At 37.8% G+C, this 18,926-nt stretch overlaps 1 protein-coding gene across 11 annotated transcripts in view; it reads right to left on the bottom strand.

The window, feature by feature from the left end:
* LOC126874906 (neurexin-1) overlaps positions 1-18,926 on the bottom strand; it is a 598,322-nt gene that overhangs the window by 263,740 nt on the left and 315,656 nt on the right. For all 11 annotated transcript variants that reach the window (XM_050637402.1, XM_050637400.1, XM_050637401.1 and 8 more), the window contains one exon: positions 10,267-10,293. In XM_050637402.1, the coding sequence (XP_050493359.1) occupies positions 10,267-10,293 (27 nt within the window). The remainder of the gene's footprint in view (positions 1-10,266; positions 10,294-18,926) is intronic.

The raw sequence follows: 18,926 nt of genomic DNA, 5'->3' as shown, positions 1-18,926 counted from the left end.
TCTTCTTTTTGTCGACTAGTTAACAGCAATGAGGAAATTAGGCTTCGAAGAGAACAGCAAGAATCTTAGAGCAGCCAGCATCTTGAAGAAATCAAGTACAAGTATGTGCAATTAATACAAATCAAAGTCACGGATAATTAACTACAATTAACAATTGCACGAGCTTCGAGCAAATCGGAAGAACTTCACGCCACTCAACGTCGTCCTCGATCTCAGCTGTACAATTAAATCTACAAATCTGCAGAAGTTCATTTAAGCTTCTTCACGCGCATAATAGCGAACGAGCATGTACTTAGTCGTCATACCGAATCTGGTAGATCGAAAGAATGATCGACAGGTGCCATAGAATAATCGCAATTTTTCACCGAAACTTGCCACGCCAAAGTAGCGTTAAAACGTGTTCGGAACATTTAACTGTGAAAAATGACGGTGATTCGGAACGAACGTGATCGAGCCGGTTCGATGGTTCACGAACACCAGCATTTCCCCTCGCTTTCATTATTTTAACTACGAATTCCGTATTGGTAAATACGGGACATCGTGCGCGTATTTTCATCTCATTTAATTCTTCCAAATCATTAATACGCCGCGAAACGGCCAAGGGATTAACGCCGTAACCGGATTTCACGGTTTTAACGATGCCGATGTCGGTTCGCCGTGGAAAAGCGGTCGATTGGTGCTCATTACGCAATAAAGTTGCCACGCCGCGCTCGCAAAATGATCTATTCCCATGACTGGTCTTTCTCGGCTCGCCTGAAATCCACTTGCGCGCCTCCTGCCCCGCCGCCTAAGCGTTCCATCGCTGGTTTCTTCTCGAGAGCCTTCGTAGATCATGTCGCGCGAAAATAAATGATTTCCCCGTTTTTAACGAGATCGTAAATTACGGCGATGCTCCGAGTGTCTGAAAAGCGGCTCGCGAAATCTTGCCAAGAAAAAAAAAAAAGAAAGAAAAAGAGGGAAGAAAAAAGAAAAGAAGAAGACCGGCGGGAAAAGCATGGCTCGAAGGGGAAAAGTCCATCGCTGTGGTCCATCGCTGCGACCTGTTCGAGTTAAAGTTAATGAAAGCATCGAAGAGGTTGGGCAAAAGTGTAGCATAAAGTGGAAACGGTTTGAAAGATCGTTTTGTCAAATAACGTTCGCCAATTTGCGACGTCTGCGAAAACTACGCTCGTCATAACGCAGAATATTGCCCTTTCTTCGTCAAACGCAGAGATACGCGTGGCTGTTGTAATACAAAATTAAATTGTGACGAAACTATATTGTTTTATTTTCTGTTACGTACGACGGCTGATAGAGGGAATTTGCAGTAAGTTTGCGCGCGGAATAGTCTGTCGTCCTTTCATTATACGTATTCCTTTTTATGGAAAGTCGGGAATGACACGAGTTGGAAAATCGTCGGCCGTTATTTTTACATTCGCCGGTGAATTCCTCGGCGACTGCAAGTTGAGCGAAGCAGTGAAGCGCAGGCGAAGCACGTCAGTCACGGCTCTTTTCCATTTCCTTCGAAACGACCGATGCTTTGAGCGTTTCTTTCGCGTCGAAGCATCGCGACGCGGTTATTCGAGGTACTCGGTGACTGAAAATCGTTGAAGCACAACCGGCAGTCCTCGGCTTTGTGAATCGTTTTTAAGGAAATTAATTTACGAATTCGCACGTTACTTTATGTCTGTGATTTATCCTCTTGGAAGCAGGTGTCTCGCAACCGGAGTAGCAACGCTCGTTGGTAAAGAAAGAAAGAAAAAGAAGAGAGAAGCTGAGGGGAAATGATTAAAAATGTTAAATCGTTGGATAATTGAAAGAGTGAATGGAACAAGAAGGAATTTCTAACGTAATTGTAGACGTTGTTTGCACGGAATTGCAGCTCGTGATACTTTTACAACTGTAAATGATTATCGATCCGTTTAAAACGCCACTCTCATTACATTAATCACGTTTTGTATTTTTAAACTAACTTTCTAAATGTTTGAGAAATATCGCTGAAGAGCTTCGCTGCAACGAAATTTTAATCGTAGCGAAATTTAATTAGCGACAAAGCCGCGCCAAGGAGACATTTTTCCTCGAAAGGCAAAGACTTTCGTCAAACACTGAATAAATTCTCGCAAAGTTTCGCTACTAATTAACAATTCTTTGATTCTGAAACGCGTGTTTGCCTTATAGATTTGTCCTTGTTAAACAGCGCTTTGCAAACTTTCTTTCCTCGTTTCATCACGATGGAACAAGAATAGCATAACACAACAATACCTGAAAAATGGCTGATAAAGTGAACAGCTTTGCGCAGAAACTGGACAAGTCGAAAATGTTAAAAGTTGCGGCGAAAAGAACAGAACTGAATTAAATGCGACTTGTTTAAACAACCACGTCGAGATCTTAGATTTGGAAAGCCATTAGCGTGACAAATGATGGAAGAAATGGGATTTTTCAAAAATGTACCTGGCAAATCTTTTTCGACGCTTCCACTTGTCCGGTTCTCGCGCCAAAAAATGAGAATTTCAATTCACTTTTCTTCTATTTTCTCTCGTATTTCTCAACCAGTTTCCCAGATAACTGGCACGTATTTACTTCCTGGTGGCTGATACGATTTTTCCTTTTCCGAAGAGATTTCGAATCGACGAGAAAAAAGGCGCGCGATTAACGGAATACTCGAAACACGTTAACATTAACGTTTGAGAACAAACTATATTTTAGAACAAAAGTGGACAAGTCCTAAACATAGGGGATTTTTCTTCCCAAAGGTCAGATTGGGCAAATGGAAAAATTGTTACGGACGCGTTGCCTGATTGAAACTTGAAAGAGCAGAACTTTTGTCACAGGATTTTTGCAACACAGTGTTCGATTCGAATCGCCAGCTTCTACTTAAAAAGCGAATTTACCTGGCAATTTGACAGGCAAATCGTAAGCATCGAAAGGATCTGTTGGCGAATATTTCATATCTCGATCGGTCTTTTGTCCCCACGTTGCCTTCTGGGCCATTTGCTCGCCTGTTTTCCACTTCTGGCCAAACACGGTTCAACGGCAAACCGATTTACATTTTGATTTAATTTATTCCATCGTAAACTCATAGCGCTCGGCCGACGTGCACGTGTGTACAAACCGGGTCGCTCGGCCGTCACACGAGCGTGTGGCATCCGCGCTTTTTGCGGTGAAATTAAAAACGTTTAGCCGCTCGAAATTGAAAGCTTCCGTGCCACAGGTTCGCAAGAATACACACGCCAGCTTCGTGTATACTTTTGTCCAAGTAAAATAGCCGATAAACTAATAAAATGAATTTCGATAAAATCATTCCAGTCGCCTTACTGAAAATCCATGTTCTTTTTCCAATCCTCTGCTCCTCACTTACGTACAGTTTATCGCGTATGCTATAAACATTTACTACTTACGAGACATATTTTATTATTATTTATTATTGCTTAGTTTTCGGCTTTCGAGAGAAAGTTTGTCGCTGGTAATTGGAATTGTTTCAATTTTAAAAATTATTTATTGTATTCACATGTGACTAAGTCAGCAGCGAATTAAGCAGTTGGCTGTGTTTCACGAGTATACTTTTTGCCATACGTTTTAGGAACACGCTTTTCAAATAGATCGCAAAAGCTAACCGTTTAACGAACGAATCAATTAATTATCGATATGAAATTACGCATAAAAAATAATACAAGTCCGATAAACAATTGGTTTGAACGGCGAATAAAATAAAAATTGCCTAGTTAAAAATAGCTTATTATTTGTTATTCGATAAAAATATGTTGTTTGCACAGTGCGTGAATGTTTCTGGGAGGAATGTAACTTTTAAGAAAATTTCGTGCAATTCTTCCACGTCAAATGAACGTCGTGTTTTGTCATGTTAATACGTGCAAATGTGTAAATTTAATTTTCACGAATTACAAATGCGTGGTGCACTAAATTAACCATTATGACGTCACATTGTACGCTTCTAACGCAACTGTACGAAATTCGTTATCATTTCCATTTACGCGTAGCCTGACGTATAATGTCTGTCACGTACAATTAATTTCTGTTAATTAACGTTGTTATCGAAAAATATTATATATCATAAATTTGAATATTTGTACGTTTGATCATCGCAGTAGCGTACCGAGTTATTTACATTCGACGAACATAGTTCCCTTTGATAACAGATGGAACAGAGGAATTTGTTAAAATTCGTACAACAGCGGCAGGAAAATGTAATCTTCTTGTTTTACCGGATAAAAGAATCTCGGTGTATATCTGGGCCTTTTATTTTTTGACGAACGAGTTTCGCCGATTAAATTGTTTGCCACGCTACGCGAGTTTTCCTACATTTTCTATTTCTACGTAAAAAATAAAAGGAAACAGCACGGCTGGTGAAACAAGAAAAATTAACTATTTTCAACCATTTGCAAATTTTTCTTATTTTCTTATTTTCTCACAGATCTTAGACTAAATTGTACAATTAACAGATACAATTAACCAATCGATAGTAGATTCTACAAGTAGAATCGTTTTGGAAGATTTATAACACAATGTACAAGTAGAATTATCACAAATCAAAGAACAGTAGAAGTAATAAAAATATTAAAAATCAACGAATAATGGTTATACAAACAAAAGTATTATAAATCAATCGATAGTAGATTCTACAAGTAGAATCATTTTAAAAAATTAATAATACAATGTACAAGTAGAATTATCATAAATGAACGAACAATAGAATATTCAAATAGAATTATTGAAAATCAACGAATTATGGTTATACAAACAAAAGTATTATAAATCAATCGGTAGTAGATTCTACAAGTAGAATCGTCTTAAAAGATTAATAATACAATATACAAGTAGAATTATCACAAATCAACTAACAGTAGAATTATTCAAAATATTAAAAATCAACGAATTATGGTTATACAAACAAAACTATTCTAAATCAATCGATAGTAGATTCTACAAGTAGAATCGTTTTAGATGATTAATAATACAATATACAAGTAGAATTATTATAAATCAACGAACAGTAGAATTATTCAAAATATTAAAAACCAACGAATTATGGTTATACAAACAAAAGTATTATAAATCAATCGATAGTAGATTCTACAAGTAGAATCGTTTTAGAAGATTAATAATACAATATACAAGTAGAATTATCATAAATGAACGAATAGTAGAATATTCAAATAGAATTATTGAAAACCAACGAATTATGGTTATACAAACAAAACTATTCTAAATCAATCGATAGTAGATTCTACAAGTAGAATCGTTTTAAAAGATTAATAATACAATATACAAGTAGAATTATCACAAATCAAAGAACAGTAGAAGTAGTAAAAATATTAAAAATCAACGAATAATGGCTATACAAACAAAAGTATTATAAATCAATCGATAGTAGATTCTACAAGTAGAATCGTTTTAAAAGATTAATAATACAATGTACAAGTAGAATTATCATAAATCAACGAACAGTAGAATTATTCAAAATATTAAAAACCAACGAATTATGGTTATAGAAGCAAAACTATTATAAATCAATCGATAGTAGATTCTACAAGTAGAATCGTTTTAAAAGATTAATAATACAATGTACAAGTAGAATTATCATAAATCAACGAACAGTAGAATTATTCAAAATATTAAAAACCAACGAATTATGGTTATAGAAGCAAAACTATTATAAATCAATCGATGGTAGACTACACAAGTAGAATTGTTACAAAAGCAACGTCACGATTACGTGATATTATTTTCCAACTGTTTGAAAACGATGATGAAAATGACGATTACAGCTGTCTCGAGTTTCGACCAAATTACAGAATCGCCAAAACTAATCATTTTATTTATATTAAATTATTACAAATTAAGATTACACATAACAAATTAGACATGGAATTATCAGAATTGCAGCATTTTAATTCTACGTATCGTTTTATTTTTCCACTGTTTCATCGGACTATCTTCGTCGTCCATTTTCCAACAACACTGGAAACGTGCACCTCGTGTGATTTAAGAGTGTCAAGTCCACCGGTAGACCACCGGCAAACGGAAGAATAAGAAGGAAACGACGAAAGAAGAAACCTTTCAGCCTCGATGGTCTGAGGGAAAAAAGCAATTTCGAAAGTAGATCTTGGGCAAAGCAATTCGAAAGCACGAGATACCGACACCTTCGCTACCTTTTTCGACATCTTTAGCTCAACCCGCCGTGAAAAATTAATAACGTGGTATTATTGGACACGGTCAGGGTCGAGTGTTCCAAGGAAACTCTATCGATCAGGTTTTAATAAATGACAAGCATTTTTAGGAAAATTCACGCCACGTTATTTCGCCCGGATCCTACGATTCTTCATCCTCCGAAAAAATCCACTGCACTTACGTTTCGTATTTTATCGAGCTGAAATTGTTCCCTAAATTTGCATCTTCCTCCTCTTCGTTTCGGCCAAGTTCCCATGGATATGCTCGTATAATTGCAAAGTTTGCAAAGTTTCAAGCATAGTAAAATAATTTGCATTATGTTGAGGAAAGGAAGAATTTTTCCAAATCCGACAGATATGAAAATTTGTCGCTCTTTCGTCCATAAATCTATGTATTCGTGATAGTGACTTTCGTTTTCAATTAGCCAGTTAGGCTCGGTGGTACAGTCACATAAATCTCGCCTTTGCAAGTTTGCAAAGCTGGACGTAACAGCTGATCAACTTGGAATTAAAAAATATTTCCCTGTAGAAACGTCTTCAAATTTGTCCGCATCAGGTAGCTTCTTTTTCTAATTGCGTAACTTTTTCGACAGTTTGTTAGCAGAAAGAAAACTAAAATATGGAATCGTATAGAAACAAGAGAAGAAAGAATAAGAAACGAAAGGGAGAAGAGAATCGTAAGAGCACGTCGCGCAGATAGTCAAAGCAGCTTGGAAAAAACACCAACACCACGAATAGCCTAACATTTTAAAGGATTCGATCTCCTCTTCTCTATACGATTTCCATCGTACTTTTGTCGTTCCAAGTGTCAAAGGATGGCGCACGAGAAACTTTTTCGTGCCTTCGAGAAATCGCGACTATTTTTAACAGGATTCCGCTCGTCCATCTCCTTATGTCCGCGGGCTGCGACCTCTTATCCTTCGACTTGTGCCACCCCCTAGGGATACAACGAGAGAAGTCGAGACGTTCCTTCGATCCTTCCTATCCTTTCCTCGTCAACTTCTTATTTCCTGCCACGTGGCTTCTATTCTGCTAACGCGCGACAATTCCGTCTTTCCCCGTGCAACGTAACATCGTCCAGAAATTCCAATCTAAAGTTTAACTGCTAGAAATTTCTCTTTGCGAGTCAGATCTGGCTGAGAAATTATCAGCAAGTTGCTAACGTTTTTTTTTAGCAACAGATGCAGTCCGCGGGTGTTTAGCGTATATTTGGTCGGATTGCAAGGATACGGTCGAGTCGAAATGAATTTCTCGCGGCTCCAAGTGACCAGCGAACGTAGGTTGGTTTGTGCTGTGAAGTAGACGAAGCAACGCGTATGTCGGTTTATGCAATTCCTGTGATATTGTTATAAATAATTTGCAACAGGATGCGGCCTAGTAACACGTACAAACGGGCACGAGGCGACTCCTTGTGAAAAAATAAGAAGAAAATGTGGGACCAAATTTGTTCACTCAAGGTTTTCGGGAAAATCGAGACTGAAAATTTGTCAAGTATACTTTCGATTATTCAGTCGCGTCTGGTCCAGCTGGACAAATTGTAAAGTACAAATTAAATAATAATAAAAAAAATATTATTGAACTCGCAAAATTAACGCTCGTAGTGTCGAGTCGTAAGCCACGTCTGACTGCGATAATCTAAGTTAGATTCGAGTTGAGTCGCTTGGTCTCAGTGCCACTTGATGATCAAATTATGTTTCATAGCACATACCTCTACATACGACGTTCTTCTGGCAAATATTTGAAATTTATCTTGAAGGAAGTATACGTACGAAGTTGCTCTCGAAAGTATTCCAAATTCATCTTTGAAGAATCGTGGTCGAGTTCTCGTGTACAAAGTTGCCAAAGCATTTCGAACCTGCTAATTCTAATTTGTCTAGTGCCGTTTCTTTTGTCCGTAGGCGAAGTATATCTATGTCGTTGGAGATGTGTGAAGCAGCAAGCGAAATACAATAAAGATATTGTTTCGTCAGAATTCGTGATACGAATGCAACGTTTGAATCGCGAATTCAGACTCCGTTGCAGTTTCGTGGCCAGCGAACCGTGCACTTTCTCCGACTAATCTGATCATTTCGTCACTATCAGCGTCCATTGTACATCGTCGAATATTATCACGAAAACTACTGTATATAGCAGAGAATTTCAAAGGCTATCGATATTTGATATAAACGCTCGCTGAGTGTTCGCCAAGCATTGTCTTCTACACTAACTCTTGTCAAGTTGACAGTGACGCTGAATTATATTAAATTCGTAAAGTACACGCACAATCGTCGTATCATCCTCGTTCGTGGACGATTCGACTAATTGTACAGGACGATTCATTTTTCTAATAGTTTAACGATATTTCAGATCAAAATGTACAATTAGGTTGGCAACTTAATGATAATAATACTAGGATATTGTTAAATTATATTAGTGTAATCGTAGGGACAAATAATAATAAATAATTTAGTACAATATAATCAAATATTGAAGTATAATATTGTTAAAGCGTTTAAACAGATGATATTCCATGGAAGATTCAAAAGATGGCAAGAGACATGACAATATTGCGTTGGCAACTTAATGATAATAATATTAGGATATTGTTAAACTATATTAGTGTAGTATAGTATAAACTATTATAATCCAAGTTACAGTAGCACGCCAAAAGAATTTACTTATAATTCTCAATGAGAATTGATTGTAAATAGTCTACCAAATAAAAAAATAAAGATAAAAATAAAAGGCAACTAAGTGATTGCGGATTTTGTCAATACCATCCAATGACAAAAGCCGCAATCATTTAGTTGCCAACCCAATATATACATTTTTATAAAATTATATATTTTTATATATTTTTATACTTTATAGTTATTTCTATTTATACTACTTAATTACATATTCTATACAATTATTATAAAAATGAATCCTGCTGTGTAATAAATAAATAAATAAGTAAATTTGTACAAGTGCAGCTATTAACTATCACAATTAAATATAACTAGCAATTATTACAATTAAATACTGCCAATGTAAAAGTTGAATCTCTCGTATGTTTCGTTCGTTGCTACCACAGCCACATACACCGGGTGTCCAAATATTTATGCACACGATACTGTATATACCATCCACCACTTACGTGTGTGTGTGTGTGTATATATATATATATATATATATATATATATATATATATATATATAACTTATGTTATCTAGGGACACGATGGTCATTTCGTTTCCTGATCGAACGAGGGAAATCTTGTTAAGGAAAGGGATCAAGGATCGCGTTTAGGGTTATTGCTCGAAGGAAACCGAACGATTTAATGGGCTCGTCCAGGTTCTCTGATCCGACTGCAGGTACGAGGTATTGTCTTTATCGACGTTTTCAGTGAAAATATGTCAAACCGATATTTCGAACGACGGGCAGCCGATGCTTTTAACTGTCGATTAATTTTGAAATTTATGTCAAGACACTGGAGGTTGCGATCGATCGCCAGCTTTTATTTGGCGCTGCCACTCGTCTTCCGCATCTACGATTACCGATTTCCGCGTCCCGACGGTTAAGCAAATAGAAAAAATACCTGAATTTCATCAGCTTATGGGTTTCTTCATTTGCTAAACGCAGCGAAGTAATGAAAAACCTGGCACTCAGATTGTATAAAAAATGTACTATACATTTGTATTATCTCTACCCTGCACGTTATTATTTGCTACTACAAATTACATAGCAGAGAACGTACATGGATTTTAGTTTGATGGAAATGATATTTCTTCAATTCTGAATTAATAGGAATATCAATTATCAAGTTTCACGTGAACGTTTATCACATGTTCGTAGCACAGATTGCTTCAAGTTTTCGTTCAAGTTCGGATCAGCGAGGAAACACGCAATCGTCAAAAGTGGTTTCTATAATCGACTTTCTATATGGCCACTTATTCATATAATAGCAACCTTCGCACACAGTCTGCACACAAATTAAGAGAAAAAAAAAAAAAAAAAAAAAAAAAGAAAAGAAAAGAGAAAAAGGAAGGAAACGAATAAGAGCAGGCCGTTGCTCTCCGTACTTAAGAGAAAGCGCGAATGAATCAATATCCAATAAATCGGCAGACGACTAGCTACTCACCCTGCAGAAGCTGGTGATGGAGGATATCTGAAACAGAAAGCAGAAAGGAACGATCAATCGTTGGAATATCAAGCGAAATAGCACAGCGATAAATAATTGGATATCCAACTTCGAGATCGGATCATCGTACCGAATATTCCCACACACTGAAAGCCTCTTTTTGATTATGGCTAGTCCAATGACTTGATAATATCATAAATATGATACAATGTAGGAATAATAGTGTTTAACACTAGAATTACCACACCAGTCAAACCGACTGGTTTTACAATTTTATTTTCAAATTCCGACTTTTGCAACCATAACTGAAAGAATAATATAATGAATTATATTTTGTTTTTTATGTATTCGAACCGAAAATAATTTGTATCAAGGCTACTTATACCAATAGCAGTGAAAATGACTGGTATTTGTCAAAGTGTACAGGAGTCCTGCACTCTGTTTATCGGGCCCCAGTTAACCAGTTTCCTCATTGTCTACAACTTGCCACGCGTTTCTCAAATTTTTACCGCGTATCATTCGATACGACGATATCAGCTATCAGGAAAATTCCGGATCGATCGCTGAATTGCTAGATGTTAACGCTAGAAACGCCACAGCAGTCAAAACGACTGGTCCTACAATTTTATGAATGTGCCAACCCTCGTTTAGGTCGATCATGGTCGCGGATGGTTTAATAATAGCAAAAATGTACCACATAACATGGAATTGCTTCTGTAAAAAAGTAATAAATCAATAAATATAAAAATATTCTATTATTACGTATTTTTTAAAGACCATTTTCACTGGTTTTGGTACAAGTAGCTTCGTGCTAACTATCGATGGTTCTAGCGTTAACGTGGTGTTCAGTCATCAACTTGGAATAATTCTAATAATATTGGAATAATAGTATTATCAAACACGTACAATTAATAAATTCTGTCAGAGTTCGTTCGCGTCTTTCAATTGAACCGTCGAATGGAAAATATCGGAAGCTTTAAATGTTCCTGATTCGACGAACATAGTGTCATCTCTCGTACAACCAGAACGAATATTATTATTCAGACTTTACAAGTACAAATAACAAACTACCAATAGTAGTTCCTTCTCTCAAGTAACTGGAGCAAGTTTGACAATAGAAGAAAAGGAATTTTGCAAGTAAATTTCCTGATCGGACGAGTAAACTCGTGCCGTGCAAATCGTCACGAAACGATGATTAAATACAAAGATGGAATGAAGAAAACGGCCAAACTTCGTCTCGTATATATATATATAGATACTGCGGAAGAACATTTTAATTAAGGAGATCCGTGTACGCCTAATCTTTTAAAAACAAGCTGCATAGCTCGAGTGGAAAGAGGGCAGCGAGCGAATTGAAATTCAAAAGTCGTCTGCAGACAGAAGCGTCGACGACGAAGGAATAAGGAAGCTTTTCGAGGAGCTGGTCGCTAGGCGAACATCCTGCAGGAGCTTCTCTACGAAAAACTTTCGTCCTGATTATCATAAGAAGTTTCGCGATGCTCGAAAGAAAGAAAAGAAAAAGAAAAAAAAAAAAGAGATCGGCCGTTTTACGTATTCCTCGACGTTACACCGACCGAACTTGTGTGTACACCACCACCGTGGAATTAGATAACCGAGCTGAGTTGTCTTCGAGCGTCGTCGCTCGCACGCTTGTGCTAATGGCGCGCTCTTTTAAATTCCTCGCGATCCTCCGTTTTGTAACTTTCGTCTGGCAAAGGGGATGGGTCGATTTTAAAACGCCAGACTCTCTAGGTCGGCCGGAATTAGATGCGAATATAGGAACAGTAGGGTTCGAGGCAGTTGCTTAAAAGATACACGGTGTCCCAGTTCTTCTTAGGAAAACGGTGTCAGGGTACCGTACGAGTGGAGATAAGAAAAACGTTGTACAAGCTTAGTTTCGTAAATGTTGACACGTAATCGAAGGCTTTGCACAGCAGCGACCAAGCAGCTGCGATTCAGTACGCGTAGATTTTGTCATTTTCTTCTGTCGTTATTTGTTAAATGTACTTCTTCATAGACATAGTATTAATAATAATAATAGTAGTAGTAGATGTTAATAAATGTAAATGAACTGTACATGGTTCCAAAAAATGAGACAGTTTTCATTTCAAAGGCGAAACGATTAATATTCTTACGTTGCACTGATCGTCTGGCAGTGTAAAAGAATTCAAAACGATCGAGGGTGTCATTTTACGCACAGTATTTTACGCGTTGCGTACGATCAGCCATGAAATTTAATTCGCTACAAGCGTTTGATCAAAGAGAAATGCAAGGATCGTGCGATTCACCGTGTATCGATCTTATTAAATTGGCTCCAGTCGACCCAATTTCCGACGTTTCTTCGTATAACGAATTGTCCCCGTTTCAGTTTCAACTCTCACTCTCGCGCTCCTCGCAAATAAGGAGAATTAAGCCGAGGCAAGTTCGTTGAATTTTAATTTAACGAGCGAAATCTGTTGGGTCAAGGCCGAGAGAGCATTTTACATTGCAGAAAACTGTTTCGTTAAATGTTAATTAACGTCCAGATCCACCATCCGGAGAATAAATCAAGGGGAACATAGGCCATTAAAAATAACTAGACGCGTTTCTCTCCACCTTCTGCTTTCCCTCCTTTAACATATCTTATTGCTGCGAGTAAATGACTTTATTCTTAATCGAAAGAGCTAGAGAAAATGGGAAGCTCGTTTCACTATTTTCGTTCTCGTTCCCCTGCTTTTTCCTCCCTGTTTAAACTAAAGAAATTTCACCCCCTCGTGCTTCTTCTTACACATTTCATCTGCACCAAAATACCACCGCAAACGGGAAATTAGAAAATTACATTTGTTGCGTGGTGAGTTCAAGAGTCTGCGTTAACCAGATATTTTTCATTCCCCTTGCAATTTTTCTATTTCCCGTGTACAAGCAAGCAAGCTCGTTCATATCGACGCCTAATTGTTTTACCATTGCAAGCTCTCGAAGAGCGTGGAAAAATGCTGAAAAGTTCACCGGAAACTTCGCTACGCGATACGATCAGCTGTTCGAAAGACTCTTCGCGGGAATAAAAATTCATTTCGAATTTCTGATTTCTGTCTGTAAAGAATCGCGAGCCGAGACAAAGTAGGAGAAAATTGTTTATTAAACGAAAGACTGACACATAGAAATCGAAGAAACACGACCAGATGCAATACAACTTTCTCAATGAAACGACCATTCGCTATCTCGTTACACAGTTAAAACGATCGGATATTAAAAATCCAAGATGCGATATTAAAACTTGGGAACGAGATACCCTGTTTTTCTGTCGCCTGGTCGATCGCAATGGGGCGAAATAAAAATCGAGCGGATTAAAGGAAAAGTAGCATCGCGGTAATAACAATGGTTGCTGGTTGCAAGCGTTGCTCGAATACCGCTGGCTTTCCTCGTTTTAATGAAAGTCCTTTCTCCGAAACGTAATGAACTTGACCGAACTTTATCGTCGCGAGTTGATCAGCGAATTTAATCGGCCGCCAGCGAAGCGGATAACCGATCAGAGGCGAACAATGGACTTACCAAGTTGCCTGGTCGTGGCGGTAGTTACGTCATAACTGGCGAATCAAGCTCTGTGAGGCGTGTGCGAGGGCTTGTTAAAGTTGTTGGAAATTTTTCTTATTTCGGGAAACTATCGCGTTAAGGTGCAGCGAGTAATCCGTTTATTGAAAGTCAGTCAGACCTATGAATATAATTGTTCGCTTGTAAGGAATTGTACAGGGCGTTTAAAGGAGAACCCTGTGGCTTTAAACATCGATAATTCGATGTTCGTTTGCGCAACGAGTTCAAAGATTGGAATAGAAAGGAACATGAGATAAATTAAGTATAAATATGTACGCTACGTATTAAAATTAAATTGGAACAAAAAACGAATAGAAATAAAGAATCGAATTTTTGTTCACCATCGATGGATAAATATCCGATCGATTATTATTTGATGAGTATTTACTGGAATAAGAATTTAGTTGAAGAGAAATTTAATCGCATAACTCGTTCGAATAAAGTGATACATTATGGATAAGTATTTCTGTGTTACATCGTATGCGAGGTATGTATTTTCAAGTGTCGTTGTCCAGTTGTTGCGATATTGGCTTTTATAATTAACTTTTTGCAAATGCCAGATTAGAAAGTTTACCGTTGCTCGGTGAATTATTCATCTGATAAATTAATACTCGGAACTGTATCGGTATATATTTGTAGAAAATTAAGTGGAAGCAAACAATTACTCGTATTATTATTCCAATAATTCTGCGACTCTTATTCGAACGAATATAGAAAATAATTTGTTACGGATAACAAGTAATTATTCCATGGAAAAATTATTTTCGCTATGTCCACTGATATCAATTCATTCCGTTAATTACCTTAGATATTTATTCGAAATAATTTGAACAAAATGCTGTACAGTAACTCTGGTGCAAAGTAATTTATTGCAACTTAATATAATAATGATGATAATAATTAATAATTAAATAATAATAATAATATTTAATAACGCGACTAAAAACACGACGTTGTTGTACTAACGTTACTGTACTGTATCTTATATTTTAGAACATAGAAGCTTGTTGTATCTTAAAAGTACATGCACAGCATGAGAAAGCACTATAAAACAAGTATGATAAAAGCGTGAAAAATATTCCACGTCGTAGGAGAACTAAACTATATACGTTAGCACGTGACAGTTAAAAAGCTAAGGGTTTAATGTAATAAGAATTGAGCAATTTTTAATTCATCGACGTTACAGCTGTCTTTTATACTCGGTTATTTAATTACTATTATTTAATTACGATTTATCTTCAATTTTCTAACGTAGCCAGATCTCCAATTCACTTTTAACATTGCTTATTTTTAATAAATTTATCGATTCCGAATATAGTGTTTAATGGTTTACGTGACGTTCGATACTGATTTATCAAATATCATTAACTGACGCGATAAGCCCCGTTGATCGTGTACTAATACCGTTAATTAATTACATTTAGAATTATTATCCTGCGGTATAATCGCACATTCATTTACGTTTTAATGTCGAATATACATAATTAATCACTAATGACAGAGACGAGAGAGATATACATATTATCTGCCGTATTATTGCTATGTAATTATAGTTCATACAGAGACTAATCTGCGCGCAGCAACGTAATCAATTTCATTATTTATAACGATGTAATAGTTGCAAAAAAACGTGTGTTAGTTTGTAAAAACGTTACACGTATACACATTTACTTCATTTCGGTCTTCATTTAACTATAATTATTCATATTCGTCGTATAGTTAACTATACGTTAACTAGTTAGCTGTTTTTGACGAGTATACTCGTCACAAAGAGACGACACTATTTTGTGTTTCGACGAGCCCTGTCGGTAACAGTAGTTTCCTTGCAACTTAATTTTATATTGCAACAGCCACGCATACTCTGTGTTTGACGAGTATACTCGTCACAAAGAAAAGAGTCCATTTTGTGTTACGACGAGCTCTGTCGGTAATCAAATTAAAAAACGAAACAGTAGTTTCGTTACAACTTAATTTTATATTACTAAAGTCACGCATATTCTGTGTTTGACGAGTATACTCGTCACGAAGAAACGAGTCTACTTTGTGTTACGACGAGCTCTGTTGGTAATCAAATTAAAAAACGAAACAGTAGTTTCGTTACAACTTAATTTTATATTACTAAAGTCACGCATATTCTGTGTTTGACGAGTATACTCGTCACGAAGAAACGACACTATTTTGTGTTTCGACGAGCCCTGTCGGTAACAGTAGTTTCCTTGCAACTTAATTTTATATTGCAACAGCCACGCATATTCTGTGTTTGACGAGTATACTCGTCACGAAGAGACGACACTATTTTGTGTTTCGACGAGCCCTGTCGGTAACAGTCGTTTCCTTGCAACTTAATTTTATATTGCAATAGCCACGCATACTCTGTGTCTGACGAGTAAACTCGTCATCGCTTACTTTTTGTCACGCGCTTTTCAAAGACGACTCAGCAGCTAACTGCTTAACTGATTATATACCGATTACTATCGACTGGTTAATAGCAACGCGTCATAGTCAGACTGCCTTTCTACAAATTCAAATATTTATGATGAAAAATATGCGAAAATAGACCCAAAAATAGGGATAGAAATATTCGAATAAATATTTGCCTGCTGCAAACACCGTAACAAGTATCATGTCGCAGACAATCTGTATATTTTCCACGCTACCTACATCTGCCACACATTTTCCTACTTTTCGCATGTGCCACAAAAGCGTACGAATTCGTAGTCCGCTGGTAGGAAAGACGTGTCCTTTAGAAAACGGCCGAAACGTCGCATGTCGTAGACCGCCGCCTCTCCACTCAATAAACCAAACTTCCTTCAAATCCGCCATCCGAAAGCTAACCTTGAGGTGGCTGAAGCGAACAGATGCTGCAGCCCGAACATCCCCTGATACCCAAGTTACAAGTTAAAGCCGCGCCTCGAAAAGACAGATTGCGCGATCTCTCGCGTGTCATTGGTCCGGCATATACATTCGCAATGTATATTCCGGCCCGAATGGCAATCTCTGTGTGCGCGTCTCTGTCGGCCTCGAGAGCCACAGTTATCGTCGCATCTCGCTCCCCGCAGCTTCTTTATGCCCGAGGAGAAGCGCGACGACCGGAAGCAATGGCTGAGAGCCGCACGCCTGGTGACACATCCATCCAGAAAGAGACCGGAAAAGGGATATTTCGGTAGCGTGTGTGGCCGTGGTGCGCGCTCGGCCAACTATAAATCAACGTGCAGCAACTCGGCTTCAACTTATGCATCGATACGTATCCTTCGTCGTCGCGACGCGGCAAACTCACGGAATACCTGGCAATATCGTATCGAACTGTGCCATCTTCGGCCAGTTTTCCTCCCTCGAGGCAAAATCCATCCAACGAAGCAACGAAATAGAGCGACGCCTCTTACGTAACGCGGAGATTTTTCTCGTTCGAGTAATTATGTAAGAAGGTGAAAAATGGTTGACACGAGAGATACGGAGAAGCGGACGAGAGGAAAGCGCGGCTTCAACGCTGCAGCAATCGTTTCACACGGAAAAACACTGATATACGTACTCTTTACGGTACGGAGGTCGTAGTCGCGGTTTTTAGCTCGCGAACAGAATCCTGGCGCTGAGAGATTGCCAGATAAGAAGAGTTTTAAGAGTTGTAGAAATAACGATGGTTTAAGTATGGCGTTTGCACTGGACAAATTCAGACGAGAAGTAGGTGGTTTTTAAACGCTGACAGTTTCTAGGGATCATCTTCAATTATCTCTTGAAATTAAATGTCGCGATGCGTCTGATCTGCGACAGGATGTTAATAAGTTTGACGATTGGTGTAGATCCAACTGCTTTCTTTCCACAGATGCGGAGATGCGTGGCGTTTCCAGCGAACGAGCGCAGCTGGTGTTACTCGACCGACAACGTTGCTGTGCAAACCAGTGATTCGATTGGAATATCAGGTAACGAGTAAAAATAAAAAATCAAATTTTGTGGAATTTACCTGAACAAAAATGTAATCGAAATGAAAATGACGTATAATATTCAAATATTTATATGTTACATCGAGAATGGACATGGTACCGAACGTGAGATATATTTTCAATGTTCATTGCCCAGTTGTAATATTGGCTTTTATAATTAACTTTTTTCAAATGCCAGATTAGAAAATTTATCGTTCCAAATTGTTCACGTGGTAAATTAAAGTAAAAATAGTATCTGTACAAACTTATACAAAATTGATCGGGAACAATCAATAGTTCGTATTATTATCTCAATAATTCTGGAATTATTATTCGAACGAATGTAGAAAATAATTTGCTACGGATAACAGTTTTAATTATTCCACAGATGAAATATTCGTCCGATATGAATTTATTCCGATAATTGTCCGATAGGATCACATGTCCTGATAGGATCAATCCTATTAGAAACTCGTTAAAGGAATGAGCTTATCTCACTGTATTTTTCTAACAATTAACTACAATGCACACATCTTACTCAATGTACCTTGGTCCTTCTAATTTCTTTCAACGCAGTTACAATTTCAACCTTCCACAAGCCAAACTGCCATCAAACACGTCCAAACATCTGTCACACACGCCATTCCTGTTTCACTACTCAACCAATCGCTCAATAATCTCGCAAATATTACACGCACAATGCCAATTACATATTTAATAACTGTATATATCACACACACACACACATATATAAACGTATAACCAGAGCAAGCAACAACCCTACTCATTCCCATTCAATGCCAACTCCTCAAACCTCTGCAAACGAGACGTAGTTTTCGCTTGGCCTGCGAGTGACACGCGTGCACCTACTCCACCCTGCGCACACCCTCCGAGTACTGTTCTCACCTTTAACGAGTACAGTTTGTCTAGAATTCACCTGCGCGATGGTGGGGGTGTCTAGACATCCAATCTCTTTGCCCTCTTCGTCGCACGCGCTGCGACTTGCATTAGCGTTCACGCCGGAAGCTGCAGCCACCTGGGGCGTACACACGCGATCGACGGCTAAGATTCCAGAGATTTTTCCTCACGAGACCGCCTGTACGTCGCGCCAAGTGCCAAAGCCATATGCATATAGGGTGGTCGAATTATCCGAATTACAATCGGATAGCGTTAATG

The sequence above is a fragment of the Bombus huntii genome, chromosome 17 (genome assembly GCF_024542735.1).
Source record: "Bombus huntii isolate Logan2020A chromosome 17, iyBomHunt1.1, whole genome shotgun sequence".
Lineage (NCBI taxonomy): Eukaryota > Metazoa > Arthropoda > Insecta > Hymenoptera > Apidae > Bombus > Bombus huntii.
Note: the sequence above shows the minus strand (reverse complement) of the source record. Positions and strands in the feature narration are given on the sequence as shown.